Source organism: Talaromyces stipitatus, genomic scaffold, assembly GCF_000003125.1.
Source record: "Talaromyces stipitatus ATCC 10500 scf_1105507295515 genomic scaffold, whole genome shotgun sequence".
NCBI lineage: Eukaryota > Fungi > Ascomycota > Eurotiomycetes > Eurotiales > Trichocomaceae > Talaromyces > Talaromyces stipitatus.
In genome coordinates this window covers 2,749,833-2,768,583 of record NW_002990118.1, presented here as the reverse complement: position 1 = coordinate 2,768,583, position 18,751 = coordinate 2,749,833, and the positions used below count along the sequence as shown (strand labels likewise).

Below are 18,751 nucleotides of genomic sequence, written 5' to 3'. Positions count from 1 at the left end.
GGATCCAGACCGCAGACTAAGGCTATTTGGGGGCTAGCGCGGTCGCTTAACGGGGTTGACAGGGCTGGCTGGGGCCGTTTTGGTATATATCACTGATTCTTGTCGAGAATGAGTGTCAGCAAGGGCGATGAACTTTGTTTCATTATATACATTGTACCCCGTACTGATGGATTGAGTTGAAGCGTATTAAGTTATTGACACTCTAAGGTTGTAGTACAAGTGTTACGATCTGATATCTATAGATTTTCTACTATTTCTACTATTTCTACTATAGATTTTCTCTCCTGATTGGCTGATCGCCCATGACATGAGCCCCACCTCCACTAACCCTACTCCACGGATATCATAACAACGACCACTCCGTTCTATAGAGACAACATACCGACTTGGCATTATCAATACTTCCTTCGCTCGACGCATCCGTGCTACTCGCCAGCCACACCGGGAGTCCATACGGAGTCCTCCATAGAGTTCATCGGAAAAAGAAAAAAAGAAAAATCAACGGTTGTGGTTGCGAAGCACTGACCATATGTATCCGTGCTCACCCATGCCCAGAAGTCAAAGCTTTTCGCCTCAACCCTTGTACAGAGCCGGAGTATGGAAAATTTTTTCCGTTCCAGCTAGGTAAGCAAGGAAAATCGAGCTTTTGAGTGGATGGGAAGAGAATTAAAGTTTTATATCCCAATTTTTATCTGGACTGGCTCGACTGAGAAAGTTGACTCCCGAAAAGACGGGAGTGTAACCTCTTCCGCGGATAGCTCATCCCCGAAGGAGTCAGTACACTGGCCCATGGGGTCAATCCAGGTTCGTTCCATCAATAATATGGGGGCCAGTGCGGATGGGAAAGTTTTATCCCTGAAATTTGTTGGTTGGTGGGATCCATGGACACTATGTTTTGATCAGTCAGGTTGGCTCTGAAACTTATTACTGTTTGCGGCAACTCTCGAAGAAAAAGAGTTTGTGAGAATTTTTCTATCTGATCTAGACGCATTTCTTCAATGTACCCGTCTATACATTGGCATGTTCATCGAGGTTAATCTTCACCGGAAAACAAAACTGAAATAGTCGAAGCGATCTTTGACTTTTTGGTGGTTGTCGTTGGTCTTTGCATTGTCAATGCTTTGCAGGGATGCGACGTAAAACAAACTGTACACAGCCACTAGTGCTGTTCTGTGCGGTTATTGATACAAATGAGAGTAATAATGGATGGATGGATAATGGATTATCTTATGTCTCGAGTGTACATCTCCGTACAAGGCCGGGATACTCGACTAAGCCAGCAGTCGACAATCTATGCAGTTCAGTGTGTCTGGATGCCGTAGATAGCAGAGTGGCAGGTGACAGACTGCATACACAGCCCTACAAAAGCATCGGAGTATTCACAGCCGTGTCGGCCTCCTTGATTCATATCAGATGGAACGTCTTCGTCTTTATATAGATGATTGGCTGCAGGCCGGAAGATTGTTACCTAGCGGCATGTCTGTAGACGCTCGCCAAGACCCTGTCACGGTACGACGACTAGCGAAGGTAATCGGAGGATACACACGTGCAGTCTGTAGAAAGCATCGCAATTTGCAGCATGGCAGTAAAAGAAAAGAAATGAGACTATTCGGAGTTTCATCAACAATAATAATAATAATAAGATAAAATCTAGTTGAAACATGCTAGTAAGGATACTAAGGATACCTTCTTGTATGAGAGAACGTGATACTGCTAAGAAAAGAGTCTAGACTCGCACCTTGTACGCTCATGACGTCACCTCTCACCCTCGCGCAAGTTGTTGCCTTGGAAATTTGGCGCTAACACAGCATGTCTATCAACGAGCTGAATCAGTGACAACTCCGAGCAACGGCATAAGCCGACGATATACCAGTAAGGAAGTGGACGGGAATGGAGTCTGGAGTAGAATATGGAGAAAGCTGGATGGCTTCCAACTCTTGCAAGACTCTCACCAGCAAGAGGGAAGGGCCCCACGTCAGAGCTCTGGAGTACTCCGTAAAAATCGCTCCGTAAACGACTAACGAAGCACTACCATAGTATACAGAGATGTACGGAGTACAGGGTACTTTGCAACTAGTCCCGTCACTGCGTCATTGTTCTGGAGAGGTACATGAGCTCATGTACTCCAGTGTCCAGAACCCACACTGACACATAGTAACTGTGTACTAGTAGTAGTACTGTCTGAGGCTAGGATGGACGCGTCGGCAAATGATCAACTGCATATTCCAGGTTTTTTTTTTTTTTTTATTTTTTTTTTTTTGTTTTTTTTGGGGGTGATAGCGTCATTGTCGGTTGTATCGGCAGCATATGTCAGAATATATCAGAAATTCATATTGTTGGGTAGAGGCAAGGTAGAAAAGAGCAATGAAACGAGACGGAGATAATTGATATGTACCTCTGTACTCTTATAGCATATGAATAGCATCATGGATTGCGTTATCAATATTAAATATTATTTTATGGTGTGAGATAAACGCTGGGAGCTAGTGGCGAATAGTTGTGGGTCTTATCTTGTCTATCTGTAATCTATATACGTATCTGCATTGCATGTTGGGGCGCGTGGCGTTCAATTGTCGATTATTATTACTATTATTATGCTTGATGCCAGAAGAGTTTTCTATTTTATTTTCTGTACCTAGTTAAGGAGAGGACCATCATGCTATGGCCATTGGATATGGCGCAAAGACGGCTTTGCGATGGCGTTGGATGGCATGTTTCGGAGTGGACTGGCCCGTATGTATGGCGATTACACATGTGCGTCTTATCAGCGCCGCTGATATGGAGTAGGTTGGTATTCGGATTACGGGATTACCGTACACAATTATCAAAGTTTTCTGGTGGATCTGTGGCTGTCGAGTACTTTTTTTTTCTATGCGATTATTTTCGATGGGTATTTATTTTCTTACTACCGTGCTATGCAATTGACAGGTTGTGCCTACGAAGAAAAACATGCCCCAAGAATAAAATGTACTACAAGAGTATATATATATATATATATATATTATACAGTACAACACAGAATAGAATGATAAAACACTATGTATAAAACAAGAAAAATGTCGTACAGTTCCATCCAATGATAGCCGCGATACCCTCGCACGGCCGGAACCAAGGTAGATCCAAGCTCCCAGACCGTTCCATCTCTTCTTGCAACAAGGTCGGTCTGATTTGTGCAGTAACCCTCCATCACTATTGGCACTATCTCCGTGGACTGCGGTACTGTATGGCAGCGTATACGGTATGCCGCCACTGTCTATCTCTCGTCCCAATAAATAGTGAAATAATTGACTACGGTATTGAGGTCCTCCTCTTAATAAGTTATCGACTTAGTCATGCTTACAATGACCCACTCGCTACTAGACTAGTAACGACGCCCACTACATACATATCATATCAGCGCCCACCCACCCGGATCTCCCGTCTTATACTAAGCTAATATACTTCTTCTCTTCCTTCTCAGCTTTTCTTCCTTTCTCTTCTCACGTTCCCCCCCTGACTAACGGGGCTCTTGCCGGCAATTCTTTGGGTTGGAGAGACGATTTTGTTCAAAGGATGCTGGGAATCTTTGTACATGTCTGAGAACAGGTGAGTTGCCCGGTCGGGCTTATATTTGCAGTATCATCAGTTCAAATGCCGTGGCTTCCTATTTCACCACTTTTGGATACCTCAGGACATCAGGCCACCTACCGTGTCGTCACTTCCTCCACAACATGCTCTTCCTCCATCTTCATCTCCATACGATTAAATTCTTCATCTTCCCCAGTCTACTGTCTCAACTAACAACCCCAGGGTGCAAACCCACTCATAGTAGCCACTGGCTCCCTCGCTGTGATATCATTGTACTCGAAGAAGACAATGCCATACACATCGCCGCTTCAGATGTCACCCACAGCGCCACTCCCACCTCATCTCACGCAGACTCCAGTCACTCCAGTCACTGCAGAAGCAATGCATACTCACTCCTCCCCCTCTGAGACGGCGCCTGCGTCTTCCTCACATTTCCTGTCACACGCACATCCCCGATCAACTTTACCTCGCTCGTCCTTTTCATCACAGTCATATCTTCGTCGACACCGACGCAGTCCTTCATATAGCAAAGTGTCGCTTCCCAACGCAGAAAACACCTCGACCGACAGGACTTCATTGTAAGTATCTCTTTCTTGTGAAGAGTTGGGGTCTCCCGGAAAATGAAACTAACGTCACAGGTCTATGACGGTCGACCCACATGCCAGCCTTCGACAATCGCCTCCCCCACGAAACAACGCCATCATTCCCTCAGGCGCCGTGATATCTCCACCAGAGTCGACGGGAAACTCGAGCGACGAGGAAGCGTCCCCAACCGATGTTCGTCATGTGGATTTGATCGACGCTGCTATTCGGACGCTGAACGCGCAAAAGAAGAATGAAGGCCTGGAGCAAGAGAAGAAGGAAGTTTCCAGCGTGCCTGCACTCACACCAGAAGCACGAAAGATTTCTCATTCGCGCTCGTCCACAGAAGGCAGTCTGCCGTTGATTACCGACATGATAGAAACGTCTTCTGAGAGTGATCGTGATGAAGACGGCGACGAAGGACCGAAACCGCCCATGGTTCGCAAGAAATCGGGTGAATTGGTTCGTCCGGCGTTGCGGTCGCGGCGTCGCCCTTCGAGCATGCCCGGCACTCCCACATTCTCGAAAAACGTCCACTTCGATGCCCAGCTAGAACATATCCGACACTTTCTTCAGCTTGACAAACCATTGGCGGTCAGTGCCAACACCTCACCGGTTGAAACATACAATGAGGAGCACGAGTATCCGTTCAATAGAAAGTCACAGCCGAGTGTCGAATGGGAGATCAAGTTGCCCAATTTCCCCTCCAACCCAGCCGCCCGAAAGCAGCAGCCCATCCGTTTGGAACGCGTGTTTTTCTCTCCTGATCACAAAAACCTGGTGGGTGTGGTGTCTGTTGCGAATCTGGCGTTTCAGAAACACGTTGTGGCTCGTTTCACTGTTGATTATTGGAAAACGGTATCCGAAGTCACGGCGGAGTATAACCACGATATTCGCAAAAGACAGGCCCACGATGGATACGATCGGTTTGATTTCAGTATCAAACTGTCTGACATCACAGACTTGGAATCCAAGGTCCTTCAAGTCTGCATTCGCTATTCAGTGAACGGACAGGAATACTGGGACAACAACGACAACATGAACTACCAGATCCAATTCGTCAAGTCTGAAAAGACTCTAAATAACGAATCGGCTCAGCAAGCTCAACCTCGCGATCGTGCTCGCGCATTGCCTCGCAGTCGGCACAGTCCGTCTACCACAGCCCGGCCCCGTTCGATGCCACCTGCAAGTTTTGACGACTTTGGCCCTTCGTTTGATGGAAGCGATCGACATGACGATGGATTGGGATTCCGGTTGTCCACCGTGGATTCCTACGATTTCTTGGAAGCACCCAAACCGAGAGAGAAGCCTAATCGCCAAGCGTTTGGTAACCGATATGATTTTGGACTGTCGCTTTCGGCTGCACGAAGCAGTGGTGCCACCGAAGACCGCACGACGTTGTCAGCAAAAGCAAAGTCGATGTCTTCTCGAGGCGAGAGCCTGGCCACTGCCCATGCTCATCCAAAGGATAGTTTCCAAGTGTCTGCTATTGTGTCGAGCAAACCTCATTTGGAGTCTCCTACCTACAAGGAATTGGTAGACAAGTACTGCTTCGTAAGTCTTTCTTGAAAGAGTGGTATTGGAATGGTTTACTAACGAGTTCAGTTTGGTTCGCCCAAAGTGGAAGGCAGTTTGAACTCTAGCAAGAGCAATTCTGGCAGTGTCTCGCCGGATCAAATGCCCCGTGTTGACTCCGGAGTTGCCATGAACTTGGCTACTGGAAACTCCTCATCCGTTGGCGCCTTCAATGGGTCGTCCGATTTTCTCAATTCCTTGTATCGGGAACATCTTCCTCGGTCTTCATTTCTTTCTGAATCGCAGCCTGCTGCTATTCTTGGTTGATCAACTCATCTCCGACCACGACGATACCTCACACAATCTAGCCCAAGATTGTGTGCAAATCTTTCAACATACACCTAATATCCTCTCGACATGATACCTGAGCATATCGACCACTTCTCTTCTATCAGGGTTTATCGAATATTTTTATCGTCTAGGCATTTTAACTGAGTTTGTTATTGTGGGTTTATCGGCGTTTTAACTTGTCGACGACAAGTATTGTTGCATTTGATTCGCACGGAGTTTGGGAAAAAGTTCGTCGTTGTCGATCGGTCGGTCGATTGCATCGAATCGAACATGGTTATGCGGTTTTTCTTCTTCTTTTGTACTCTCTACTTGACGATTCGAGAGGCGTTCCGTTTCGTTCCGTTCTGTTCTGTCATATATATTGTTATCCTTTGCAGCCATGAGTCCAATGACCGTGGTGTTTGTCTTTGTCCGAGTTGTTTATTTCGTTCAATTGTCCGTCCGTCTGATGAGAAGACGATGTGATGAGATTATGAGATAAGAGTTATGTTATACATATTCATATGTCATTTGAATATCCAAGTAAGAATAAGTATGAGTAGGTAGTAGAGTCGAGTAGAAGAGTAGATATGATATATACTTGACTCATTAGGTATGTACCTGGCTAGCGTTCAGTGCCTGATGAGTTGTCCAGCGGGCCGCCAGCGAATCGACTACGTACCTGGTTACGGAATCCATCGGTGTAGAGATGGTCATTTGACTGGTTAGTTTTGGCTTGGGGATTAGTGATTTGCTAGTTAAAATATTCTTTACTGATCATTGCTTGGTTTGGTTTTTTTGATGCAAGTGTTGTTTTCTTACTATGTGCTTCGAATGTGGGTTGTGAGTTGAGTGTGTTGAGGTACAGTATTTGGCTTACGTCATAAGATTGCTAGAGAACACTATTGTTAGAGACTAACCTGGTAGGGAGATGCTATGAGCTATTCTATATAGATTAATAATTGATTCTTTTTCACTATACCATTCAAAGTCTTCCAGGTTGATCAGGATAATTCTTCAAACAGCAAAACATAACCCTAATCTTAAATATCACGTGCATCCTAATCTGTCTTAGCGCACCCGCTCTGTAACTCTTTAATCCAGAGACTCTGATTGGCCCTCCCAAACCACAAAATGATCGCTCGGAAAGCAGAAGCTCATAAGACATGTTTGATCCGCCAATGAGAAGGGCTAAAATGCATTCTTTTTTTGCTTTTATCATTTTGAACTGAAGAAAAGGATTAGTCACCTGCCGCCCGTACCCAGGCATGTTCCAACTTCCACCCCCATTTCTTGCTCTGCATATTTAAGTGATTAATTCCCCCGCTTCCTTTGCAACCTTTTCTTCCTTTCTTCTTTGCGCGTCTTTTTTCATCACCACAACTGACGATTACCATCGAGTTTTATCAGTTTTCATCACTTTCTTCATCGATTTTTATCGATTTTTTTCATCAGAGTCGATTTTTATATCTTCATATTCAATATGACTGGACGTAAGTATTTACTTTTTATTGATTTTCTCTCTGTTTTGGTCGTTGTTGATGTAGTCGATGTCGTCAATGTCGTTGGTGATACCTCGGTCATTACATAAGCGACGCGTTACTCGACTGCACCATACAACAACCTCAACAGGCGCATGGCATAGTATAGTATAGTATTATGCTGTACTATACTATCTTACAGTTATATTTTGCAATAATACTAACTGTCTACAGGCGGGAAAGGTGGCAAGGGCCTCGGCAAAGGCGGCGCAAAGCGTCACCGAAAGATTCTTCGTGACAATATTCAAGGTATCACGAAACCTGCCATTCGTCGTCTCGCGCGCCGTGGTGGTGTCAAGCGTATTTCTGCAAGTATGTTCTCTCCTAACTTACAGTTGATAGGCGTGTTGATGTTAACGTGTTGTCTAGTGATATACGAGGAAACTCGCGGCGTTCTCAAATCGTTCCTTGAATCCGTCATTCGTGATGCCGTCACCTATACCGAACATGCCAAGAGGAAGACTGTCACCTCGCTGGATGTCGTCTATGCCTTGAAGCGTCAGGGCCGTACCCTTTACGGCTTCGGTGGTTAAATTAGCGTCGGCTGTATGCCATTGTCTTTATGGTCGGATACTATTATGACCGGGTAGTTTGTTGGAGTGTTTGATTTCTTTCTGCTTTGTTACTTTCGGGTTATGGTTAGGTTCGGGTTTGGTTGGGATGGTTTACTGCTTGCTCTTACACTCCATTACAATAAAGTCTGCTCTATGCTACTATCCTTTATTCCTTTGTAATTCAGGAGTTCTTCGTACGTGTATTCAAGTTGATGCTCGTATTAAGTATTATTCTAATCATAATCCATAGCTAAGTATAACAAATGAAATGTATCGCCAGACTCCGTAGCCTTTTATCCACCTATTTTGCATGTTGAGCGGTGTATCGATTCGAGTTTTCCGAAGGGTATATGAATGAATGTCTGAAAGGAATGTCTTGTCTTGTCGTATCGTCGTAATCATTTTTTGTTGTTTCCATTCTCGGTTCGCTTCCTCCCTTGAATCATAATGTGCTTGATAGCAAGTCGATGTATGCACTCATTTCAAAGAGAGCACAATATTCGCAGCCCGGAACATACTAAGTCTCTTCTTCTGCTTCTTCTCCGCAGCAGAAGGAGAAGAAACCTTCTTCTCAGACGAAGAGATGGAGTAAGTCTCGTCGTCAACAGAGACACGCGCAGAGGAGACTGCGCTGGTAGAACGCGATTTTTGTGATGCGGCGTATCGTTGAGCAAGTTGGAGTTGAGGGTCAGAGCCGTCGAATTCGGCGCGAGTGATTTTGGGGACGTCGAGGCCGAACATTTTGATTCGTTTTATGTAGAAGGTTTGATGTAGAGTTGGTCTGTTTGAGGGATGGTTGAGATGGAGATGAGAGGATGATTGAGCTTGATTTAATTGCTTGCTTGATGTCTTGACTGATGTGTTTGATGATGATGAGAATCAAATTCAACAGGAATCACTCCTCCTTATATACTTCTTTTTCAGAGGCTGATCCAGACAGACATCAACATCCAAAAATTTTATATACTTCATTCCGAAGTCCACGCCAACTCCGAAACTCAGACGATCCATATGACGCTGGCCAGAAACAAGCCACACAGGGTTAATTCCTGACCAACCAGATTCGCAAAATCAAGCTTGTGAACTATATCAATTCCGTAAAGAGTATATGCTAGAATGATGACAAACATGTTTGCCTACTCCGAGAGACATGTTCTATGTATCGGAATAGTGGATTTTCATTCCGAGTCCGTTCCTGGGCCCATTTTTTACCGCTCAGCCCTATATTCGACTGACTATGAGTGATTATACTAAGCCCTAGAAGAGTCAGGACTAAGAATTCCATTGCTTGTTGCCTGGGTTTAGTTATGGTTGTTATGGTTGTGCATGTTTGCATACTGTGAGTCAATTTGATCGACGTCATATGGCTGTTTTTAAGCTTATTAATCAGGCGGAATCTTCATGACTCACTACAGGCAGAAATATTTGCTTAGCACACAGTACGTAGCGGCTTGAGTTAGATTCTATTGTATAGCAGCTCTCTAGACAGAAGAAGACAAGAAACACATCGCATATCCTCGGAGGCTTACACCGCCATCTACTCCATTCTCTGTACGTAAAAGTAGATATTCCCCATATAACATAAATCCCCTTATGGATCCTGTTGCCATCCCCGGGTTACATATAAAAATTTTTATAGGTAACTGAGTGTTGAAGGTGAGGTTTATATCACCTAAGAAAATCCACAAGCACTCCACTTCGGCAAGAAAACTCATGTTATTGTTAGGCCCCCGGTTAGGGCATTGCCGCTACTAGCCCTAACTCGAGCTAGATCTCTCGGGATGCTGTTAGGGTTGGGTCTGGGCGAGCGGGTTGCGTCGGGGTAAGTTAGGAAAAGTTTTGAACATGTGCTCCAAGCTTGAGGTCTTGTTTGTTGTTTGTGATGTATATGTTAGTAATATATACTTACTCGGGTATTCTGTCTAGAATGGTGAGTAAGAGTATCTGCTGTGATTGGCGTCGACTAAAACATCATTAGAGACTCGAAAAGAATCATGCCTGGCCAACTGCGTCAAATGTATTTTCTGGCTCAGCCTTCTACATTGTTTGGTGTTGCTCGCTCACAGGCACTAAAATTGCAGTGCAAACCTGGATGTAGTGCAAACTTGGATGCAGTGATGACTAGTGTGATTCCGAGGCTAATTATAGTCTCAACCCCTGAGTCATATGTAACTAGATGAGAAAACAAGACAAGCAGTACACAGAGATTCAACGCATCGAATCATTTCCTAATCAATACCTACAATTATCTGGTTACTGATCACTATTACTGGACGATATTAATCCTCTGAGTCTATACGATTTCTTTACAATAGAGAACACAGTCCGCATACATTGGTTAGAGAAAATGCTTGCAATGAAGCCTATGTAGATTCAAGCAAAGATATTTCAGCTCAGCATTCTCATTGATGGTCCTCAACGCAGTGCATGACTCTGTCTTACTCCAGCATATGAATGATACGTGACAGAGCCTCTGATCAGCCGGCTAAGTGAGTATCGACAGTGACTGACACGCCAAGCATGACTATTGTAGTATCGCTTCTATTCCCAAGGCCCGGACTATGACTATGAGACTTTAAAGCCTAATCTCATCTCCAAAAAAGCCACATCTAGAGCCGCTTCCAGTGGGAACCCTAAGCCTAGTTGATTTTGTAGATCTCATCAATTATATCAGATTCACTTATCCATTTCCAGGAGCTTTTAGTCTTCTGAAAAATCGACGGTAAAAATCACAGCCAACTCACCAGGTTACGCACGGGGTTTCAGCCTAGGCATGACTGTTATGTTAGACTTCCTGCAATGCGCTTAAAGGAGGCTGGCACAGCCTTGCGGACTTGGACAAGAATCAGCTAGGTTCTTCGCTCAAATGCTCATAAAATCTCAAACTAATTTCTCAAATAGAAGCAATTCAGTTATAAGAATATGGCAGGACGAGATAATCAGGTATACGGTGCGCCGGATCTTCACTGGCACAACAAATTCACGACGCGCAATCCGGTACTGGTACTGTATCAGGTGGAAGACCAGAAGGTGTTCATGCCTGATGCGCAAGAAAATGCTCAGATCAAGATTAAGAAAAATTTTCACCCAAGTGACTCACCTGCTGCTCCCCAAATCATATAGTATCAGGCACTGCGTGACTTTTTGGCTCTAGGTGATACGAGCATATTCGAATAGGATTATTCGACATGTTTGAGCATATCAGACATGGATAGATTCGTGCTCTTCAGTGAGAAGGCGGAGGATCAGTCACTTAATATATCCAATTCTCGGCAGTGGGAAGGGATACGAGCAGTATCCTCCAAGGGGCGTTGCGGGGTACACTGCTGTGCTGAGTCCAAGGGAGTGCTAGAGAAACTTAGCCAGCAGGTATGCCTTCTCTGTCTAACTCCGTTCTATAACGTGCTCCGTTGACTTTCGTGCAAGCGAGAACATCTTGGAAAGTCTTCCCCGGAACGACGAAGTTTGTCCAATTACGTTCTCCTGACTTTGGATACGTTTAACAGTGTCGAATAGCTACATTCAAGATCTGACGCCCTCGTGTGCGGCATGCCTCATTCTAACGGTTTCTTTTCGATATATCATTTTCCTGCGTGATTTCTTCCCTCGTTATGTTACAAATCGGGCACATTTCGGCATGTTGATGGTATGACCAGAATCTTCAGGAAGAGAAGCGTACTAGACTAAAACTGCAAAGGACTATCCTATTCGGCTAGTAGGAGTTTTTCTACAAAGTACAGACCTCAGTCTTGTTAGTCGGAATTGACAAGTGGGTGTGGACACTCTACTGTCTAGTTGAGAGCCATTTCGAAGAGAAGGAACATCTCCCCGAGCTTGAGGGATATGTTACCCGTATGAGTGATGCATGTGATGCACCGTCTTACCAATACGCATCGTACAGGCAGCCTGTTCGGGATCCACGCGAGTATTTTTTGCTTGTTTTGCGTTGCCGGAGGGACCAAGCTGCTATGGAATGGCGAAATCCTGTGGAAATTCTTGACCAACGACCAAGAGGTCTGGTAAGTTGAGATGTTATCTATCTCAAACATCTCTATTGCTTCATTCAGGAATATGAAACCTACAAAACCTTCGGCAGAGTTTTTCTCTCGACAGAAGTCGGATCTCTCAGATATTGACGACTATACCCGGGCTACTCAAATGCTACAAGCTTACAACTGTTCACAAGCACTCTGGTAAAGGCTATTGAATCTTGGCAGGACTTTAGCCGAATTCACCTACCTGCATTTCTTCCTGCTGAGAACCGACACATGTTGACTCCTAGGTATCCAGCTATCTGCAGCGACTTGATCAGGCCATCTCCGAGCTGCGCTACTTTTATAGTTTGCTTGGGCAGCGCATCAACACAGTTGAAAGTCGAAGAAGCATGGTGAGGCGTACCCCCTTGAATATTGCATTCTTCTTGTCGAGCTCAATGCCAATCGACAATCAGCTCTCATGGAAACTAGAATATCAAATACTTCAGCGTCAGATACTGGATTGTTAACTAGTGACAGTGGTATGCCGCTCGATACCGGCCTGGTTTATTCCAATTGCTAATGAAAAGTCACATGTAACAGTGGGATTGGAATACCAGGGTTTTCAAGAACTGACTCGGATGCTGCTTTCTAGGCACTTGTCTCAGTATCAGTTTTATGCAAGTTATCAGATGATGGCATTCATGTCTGCTCGTCATAGCTCCGTTTACTCTATTTTCTCTTACTGTATCGTTTTATTCAATCCGCAATTGATCAATGTTGCAACAACTGCCACTGAATGAGGAAAGCGATTATCTCTGTGTGCAGAGGATGTGTTGATTTTTAACTCCATACTTATCAAGCACCTAGCACCCTCTCGGCATACATCGGCATGCCGTTACCTGGTTCGGAGTTCCAGTCTCTTAGGGTTAAATCTCGGACTGCGTCGGAGTAAAATTTTTACCTCTGTATAGCGACTACATACTGCCATGTAAATGGTACCGGAATTACGTATTAGATTGAATTTATTTCCCTCGGAGAACGGAAAGCGGGATCTAGAATGATCGTCTGAATGTGACAAGTAGCATGAGTCCTCTGCAACAGTGGTGATTGGTCTGTAGAGATTGATTCAGTTTCCAAAATTCGAAAACATCTGACTTTTCAAGACAAGTCTATGTATAAGAAACATTATTACTAAGCCAAAGTGTAAAAGAAACAGGCGTATAGATGTACATGCATATCCATGACAGCGTAGTAACAACATCAACAGAGACGAAAAAGACAAAAGACAAGACGCTAATAATCATAAAAACGCGCCAGTCTATGCATGAGGCGATACGAACAGAGAAACGAAGAAAAAAATAAGTACAGAAAGAGAAATCTTTCAAGATCTATCAGGGCTTCTTCTTGATATGATGTTTACCTGTATTCTCGGAGACATCGCTATTAGTAGCCCCGCTCTTTGTGCTGGTATTAAGATAATCGTCCGTCTCTAGGATTCGGATGAAACGTTGAACTGAAAATCCGCCCGATACGAGGTATATGATTACAAGCCATGCTGAGAATATATTGGCCACGTGGTGAAGGAGGTAGGCGTATGAGACCCCGTAGAGAGCTGAGTAGCCGGCGAGACAGAAGAGAAGGATGTACGTTATGTGTTTTGCTCTATTTTCGTTAGTATGATTTTGAACCTTGATAGGATAGAGACGAGACAAACCGTGAAGATATTCGCGGAATCATGAGTCCGCTCGTCATCGTCTCCACGAGAATTAGGAATGGCATGATGGATAAAACGTTGTGATGAGAGGAAAATGGCGTCAACCAGTGTACGGCCAGGTTGTGTACCCAGACAACAAGTACAAGAATGTTGATTGGAAGGACCCAGAGCATAAGAGTAAGGATGGAATGCGCATAGTTGAAGAAACTCGCGTTGATAGTCAATCGCTGTAATCGTCAGTAATAAGTCACAAAGAGAGGTTCATGCGAACTTACCGTTTCGCGCACATGCCATAGCGCCCTAACACACGTCGCTACCTGTACCATGCATGCGACCATATATGCAAATTGATATGGTATCACAGTCGCGACAAGAACTAGTAGTATGCTAGCGTTGATCATCCTTCGGCGTGGACTCGGATGGGAGAATATCGGCCCATTCCTACACCAATCAGAAACGAATCAATAGATTCACGAATAGAATTAATTACTCACCGATCTTCCCGACGAATATAGCCGGTCTTAGTTCGAAAAATCCCATACAGAGACGATAAAACACTCAAAATCAACAACGAGGTATAGTTGATCGCGACACATGCACCAATGCTAATCAACCCAAACAACGGGACGAGGAACCAGAAAAATGCATCCTGAGCGCCAAGGAGCAGGTCATATTTGGTGAAATCAACCGCTGTCTCCGTCGAATTTCGGCGCCAATGAAATGGGTCATCATTTGAAGGCAGTTGTCGTTTAGAGGCAAGTGAGGATGCCAGCAGTGACAGGACACCAATAACGATAGGGAGCGATGAGCGTAGACATAGATTCAAACTTTCCATAAACGTGATGAAATGGCCCGTATCGTCATAAACTTTGAATTGTTTGCGCAAAACAAGAGCAACAACTAATAGTGGAAATGCGGCAAAAACAGTCCTGTAGCGCATGACTAGCTCTCCAAAACTGTGATAAATGTTGACTTTCAATGACAGCTCAACACTTGACGCGCATGTCGGATCAGACCACAAGTGAAAAGTAACTCCATACTCCGCTTCTTCGCGAAGTGGTGGAGGCATATATGGCGCTACACCATGAAGATTCACATCGACATCATGGACATTGACAAAAAACTTGGACTCGTGGGGTTCCGGTATCGACTGGCGCAAAAGCGGCGTAAACAATGGAGACGAGTCAGAGCAACCTGCACTGTGCACCGAAAGCTTGTACGCAAGTAGACTTGAATGTAATGACGGAATCTTGACTTCTGTAAGCATCGGCCTGTTGGCCGGCAGCTTCATATGTAAGCCGGCACTGAGCAATCTTCCAAGTCCCACACGAGTCGGGACGATTGAACCAGAGCTATCTGAGAACTCTGCAATCACCCAACCGTTGGTGCGAGTCTGAGCTTTGTCTACCACGGCGACAAACTGATGTTCAGCCAGTTCCTCCAGCTCGTACTGCAGGTACGAGAATGGACGACTGTCGCTGAACGCCTTTTGTGATGAAGACGTAGACGCGGGAAGATGTATCCTGTCCGGGGCAGCATTCTTACATGCTAGACGTGTGGAGCCCGACCCACCGCGCGAAAGATCCATTTTCATAGAAAATAGAGCGGCACCCCGCCCGGCTTGCATGGGGAAGACAGTACAAAATAGAACTTCCAACTTTCCATCTGGCTGGTCAAACGGCTGGTCTGTAAGGAGAGTGAACTTCTTTCCCGGGACACCCTGAGGAGGAACAGGCATTAAATGCACTTCCGAATCTTGATGATTTCCCAACTCGCGCAAAACGAGACGTTCTCCTTGAGGCAGAATGTTGTTGGTGCTAGATTCTAATGTAAGGAGGTAATTGGACTCTACATCGTTGTTAGCATACTGCTTACGATGAAAGAGAAAAAGAAAAAAAGAGAGGGGGAAAAGCTCACCCTGCTGTGTAAGTGTACGCTCGGCAGTAGACTCCAAACCAGTCAAAAACCATTTTTTGAAAATGCGCATACGTTCCGCTCGAGGTTTGGTCTGACTGGGCCGATGAACGTCCACCACATCATAAAGAGATTTAATCACAACCTTTCGAAATTGATCGCACCAAGTAATGGACAAATGATCGGTACCCACCCAGACATCCGGAATGCTAGACGTGAAAACGGTAAATCCGTGAGTCTCGGGAACAAGCGAGGCGAGACTGGCATAGTCTGAGGGAACAACAGTATCTCTCGCACCTCCCGCGATGGAAATGAGGGTAACGTGCCACAGAGGATTATTGTTTGCCCATTCTTGTGAATATGCTCCTCTCCAATAGTCGTTTATTTGCTTGTAGGTATGAACAATGTCGGAATCAAACGATACCGGTGGCTTGGCGTGGGGCGCCGACATGGTGATTATGGTGTTGACAGAGTTCGCTTGGTAATTGGCCATGGTTAAGACTGTGCGGGCCACGACACCACCCATTGAGTGACCGACCAAGATGACAGAACTCGGGTCCGGTAGACTCGGATCGCGATGCGAGCGATTGGGATCGTGATAGAGAGAAAGAATATATGCAAGAGCTTCGTTGACATATTCCGCTTGGTCCAAGATGGTCTGTCCATGGAAAGCGGCCAAATCCTCGTTGAAATCAACCATAAAGAAATCCAAGCTGCGAGTTCCAGAGTCCAGATAGTCTTTATCGTATGAAATGACGTCTCGAAAGTGTCGCGAGGCTTCGGCAGCCAGTGAGCGTACTTGTTTGTAGCTACCGGCATTCCCGGGGAGAAATAGAACGGGTGCACCGCTTAGCTAAACACAGAAACACATATCAGACGGCTTATTGTCTTATCTTCAAGTATATCTGAACTTACCCCTATGTTCTCCTGCGAGTAATGGTCGACACCCTCTTCACGATAGAGATAAAGATTATATTTGCTTGCAAATCTCGTATGCTCAGCATCGAATCCGACCATTCGTAGATAGGTTGGACTCATCACTGGCACCTGACATCCATCGGCTCCAACAGGCCGGTGCACAAAGGAGTGTGCAATGAATAGGAGGAAGAAGACGCCAGCAAGTGCGGTAGATAGAGCTAGAATAGATATCGACCACGGACTGCGAAGTCGAAGGTGTCGCGTGCGCTGGTAGGTCTCCGGTGAGCCCTCAAAAGAGAGCTGCCGGGTCGCCAAGGGCATCATCGCGGCAGCTGGCTTGGACGAAGGTGTCGGCGTCGGCGAGGCATGCGAAGTTGAGGTGAGAGATGAGAACGAGGTTCGGACGGCACTCGAATTCCGGGATCGAGGGGAAACGACAGAATTACTATTATTATTAAATCGGCGATCGGGATCGGAGTGAACGATGGGGGTAGAAACTATTTGCGATTGCTGCAAGACTTGGTCGGTATTTGAGGCTGTGGTAGCTGTTGTAGCGGACGAAGCTCCATGACCATAATCGGTTGACAGGCGCAGAGACGGACGAGTCTTCAAGGAAAGGTCGGTCCCGTCCGAATTGTCGGACGAGCGCCTCTGCATTTGAGAAGACGGAGCTGGGCTGTCAATCGGTTCAGAGCCTCATGATTTATGAATCCAGGAGCTCAGCACAATTGATTTGGACGAGGCTAGATTGGGGGGGAGTCAAGTCTTGGAAGGGAAGTTGGAACTCTTGGAATGGTACTAACCCTGAGTCACAGCCAATCAGAGCCTCGGGACGCGTGGAGTTTTCTGCCAAGTCACGGCAAGGCGGTCAGAATGAGCTTGTCACTGTCAAGACTGACTGTCAATTTATTTACTTATGATTACCTAGGCATAATCGTCGATCAAACTACATCAAAAGCAGCGATTTAATGAATATCAGTCGCTTCTTTCGAAATTGACTTTCAACAATCAACATATTGACTACAGGCAACTCGGAGAAAGAGGTAAGGATCACTACGATACGCATCTACCATACTAATTGATTACCTAGGTGTGAGCAGCTTTCCCAGTTCATACGGATTTCATTCGACCTCGAGGTCGGTTTGCCTGGCGATATAAGGATCTGATTGATCATGTACCTGTCCATATATAGTAACTATGGACTACAGCAGCTTATACACATGAGATGTTTCCTGTATCTTGATCAAGTATTTGTGGAGGTCTGCTAATCCATATATTTCACATGCTAGTGTAGGGCTTCCAGCGGAAACGGACTACTGATAGACCAAGTTAGAGGAATATAAACTGTGACAAGAGTTGCAGATATAGCGCCTTGCAAGTTCGGCTTTACATGATTCACAACTTTTCGACTCTTTCTCGGCGCCACTCCCGTAGCCTAATCTATACTAGGCTTAGTCTTGTATTGAGGTAATTTACAATGCGTATGGGACGTACGAGTACCGCCATCTTGGTTAGCTAAGCATAGTTGTTGCTTCATCATGCTATACCCCGAGACAACTAACTAATGTTCACTTAACGAATTTATTAAGTGGTGTGGACCAGGATAATACCGCTACATATTTTATTCTTGCGTCTAGATTATTATACTACTTTAAGTTCCTGTTAAGGGCTGAGCCCAATATCGACAATTCGGGCTATGCCCTCACGAGACCCTTATATTGGGCCATTGGCAAATACCTGCCACAAGTCGCGGACACGCTGTTCCCTGTTACCCACCTACCTTACCGAATCTACCCTATCCGAACATGAAGAAGCTATCCGAGGTCCGCTCCCCAATCTTGTGTTTGAGCTAGCCGAGTTGGAACAGCTCCATTCACCCTTTGCATATAAATTTGTACGTTTGAACGGAAGCTGTTTGTTCTCTTTCCTTTCCTTCTTTTCCTCATGTACGTTATCTACGCGAGAATGAATCTATAATAATTCATAAGACGGGACTGGCCCGTAACAGTTCCCCTCTATACTCGACTATACATAACATGCACATACTAATATGTATTAAAAGTTTCGAGACTCAACTACTCTTACAACTCAACTCACCCTTTTATATAGGTAAATAGTGCAAGAATAAAGCGGTGCGAA

At 45.2% G+C, this 18,751-nt stretch overlaps 4 protein-coding genes across 5 annotated transcripts, besides 3 other annotated features; 2 read left to right on the top strand and 2 right to left on the bottom strand.

Annotated features, from left to right (window-relative positions):
- Positions 1 to 2,230: 2,230 nt before the first annotated feature.
- Positions 2,231 to 2,269: a microsatellite.
- A 710-nt stretch (positions 2,270 to 2,979) lies between these two features.
- Positions 2,980 to 3,002: a microsatellite.
- A 437-nt stretch (positions 3,003 to 3,439) lies between these two features.
- On the top strand, positions 3,440 to 6,525 carry TSTA_050640 (protein phosphatase regulatory subunit Gac1, putative). Of its 2 annotated transcripts, none has more exons than XM_002485534.1 (3): positions 3,440 to 4,145; positions 4,206 to 5,703; positions 5,771 to 6,525. In XM_002485534.1, the coding sequence occupies exons 1-3, from the start codon at positions 3,856 to 3,858 to the stop codon at positions 5,783 to 5,785; spliced, it is 1,803 nt and encodes a 600-aa protein (XP_002485579.1). In that variant the 5' UTR covers positions 3,440 to 3,855; the 3' UTR covers positions 5,786 to 6,525. The 2 variants fall into 2 exon arrangements, with proteins under 2 accessions (XP_002485579.1, XP_002485578.1); XM_002485533.1 differs by having other exon boundaries at positions 5,755 to 6,525.
- Positions 6,341 to 6,368: a microsatellite.
- Positions 6,526 to 7,353: 828 nt separating the features above from the next.
- Positions 7,354 to 9,011, top strand: TSTA_050620 (histone H4.2). The gene is made up of 3 exons (XM_002485532.1): positions 7,354 to 7,487; positions 7,710 to 7,847; positions 7,905 to 9,011. The coding sequence occupies exons 1-3, from the start codon at positions 7,478 to 7,480 to the stop codon at positions 8,066 to 8,068; spliced, it is 312 nt and encodes a 103-aa protein (XP_002485577.1). The 5' UTR covers positions 7,354 to 7,477; the 3' UTR covers positions 8,069 to 9,011.
- TSTA_050630 (uncharacterized protein) lies at positions 8,488 to 8,830 on the bottom strand (the record flags this gene model as incomplete). Its single annotated transcript, XM_002485531.1, has 2 exons — positions 8,488 to 8,525; positions 8,608 to 8,830. The coding sequence occupies 2 exons, from the start codon at positions 8,828 to 8,830 to the stop codon at positions 8,488 to 8,490; spliced, it is 261 nt and encodes an 86-aa protein (XP_002485576.1).
- Positions 9,012 to 13,161: 4,150 nt separating the features above from the next.
- On the bottom strand, positions 13,162 to 17,269 carry TSTA_050610 (GPI maturation protein (Bst1), putative; the record flags this gene model as incomplete). The annotated part of the gene is made up of 6 exons (XM_002485530.1): positions 13,162 to 13,728; positions 13,781 to 14,007; positions 14,056 to 14,221; positions 14,275 to 15,628; positions 15,698 to 16,547; positions 16,610 to 17,269. The coding sequence occupies 6 exons, from the start codon at positions 17,267 to 17,269 to the stop codon at positions 13,458 to 13,460; spliced, it is 3,528 nt and encodes a 1,175-aa protein (XP_002485575.1). The 3' UTR covers positions 13,162 to 13,457.
- Between the last annotated feature and the right edge of the window lie 1,482 nt (positions 17,270 to 18,751).

Excerpts from the sequence above, each read along its gene's own strand:
- TSTA_050640 (XM_002485533.1), top strand. The coding sequence starts at position 3,856 with ATGCCATACACATCGCCGCTTCAGATGTCACCCACAGCGCCACTCCCA. Across the intron at positions 4,146-4,205 it reads TCGACCGACAGGACTTCATT|GTCTATGACGGTCGACCCAC; the intron begins GTAAGTATCTCT and ends CTAACGTCACAG. Across the intron at positions 5,704-5,754 it reads TGGTAGACAAGTACTGCTTC|TTTGGTTCGCCCAAAGTGGA; the intron begins GTAAGTCTTTCT and ends TAACGAGTTCAG.
- TSTA_050620 (XM_002485532.1), top strand. Across the intron at positions 7,848-7,904 it reads TGTCAAGCGTATTTCTGCAA|TGATATACGAGGAAACTCGC; the intron begins GTATGTTCTCTC and ends CGTGTTGTCTAG.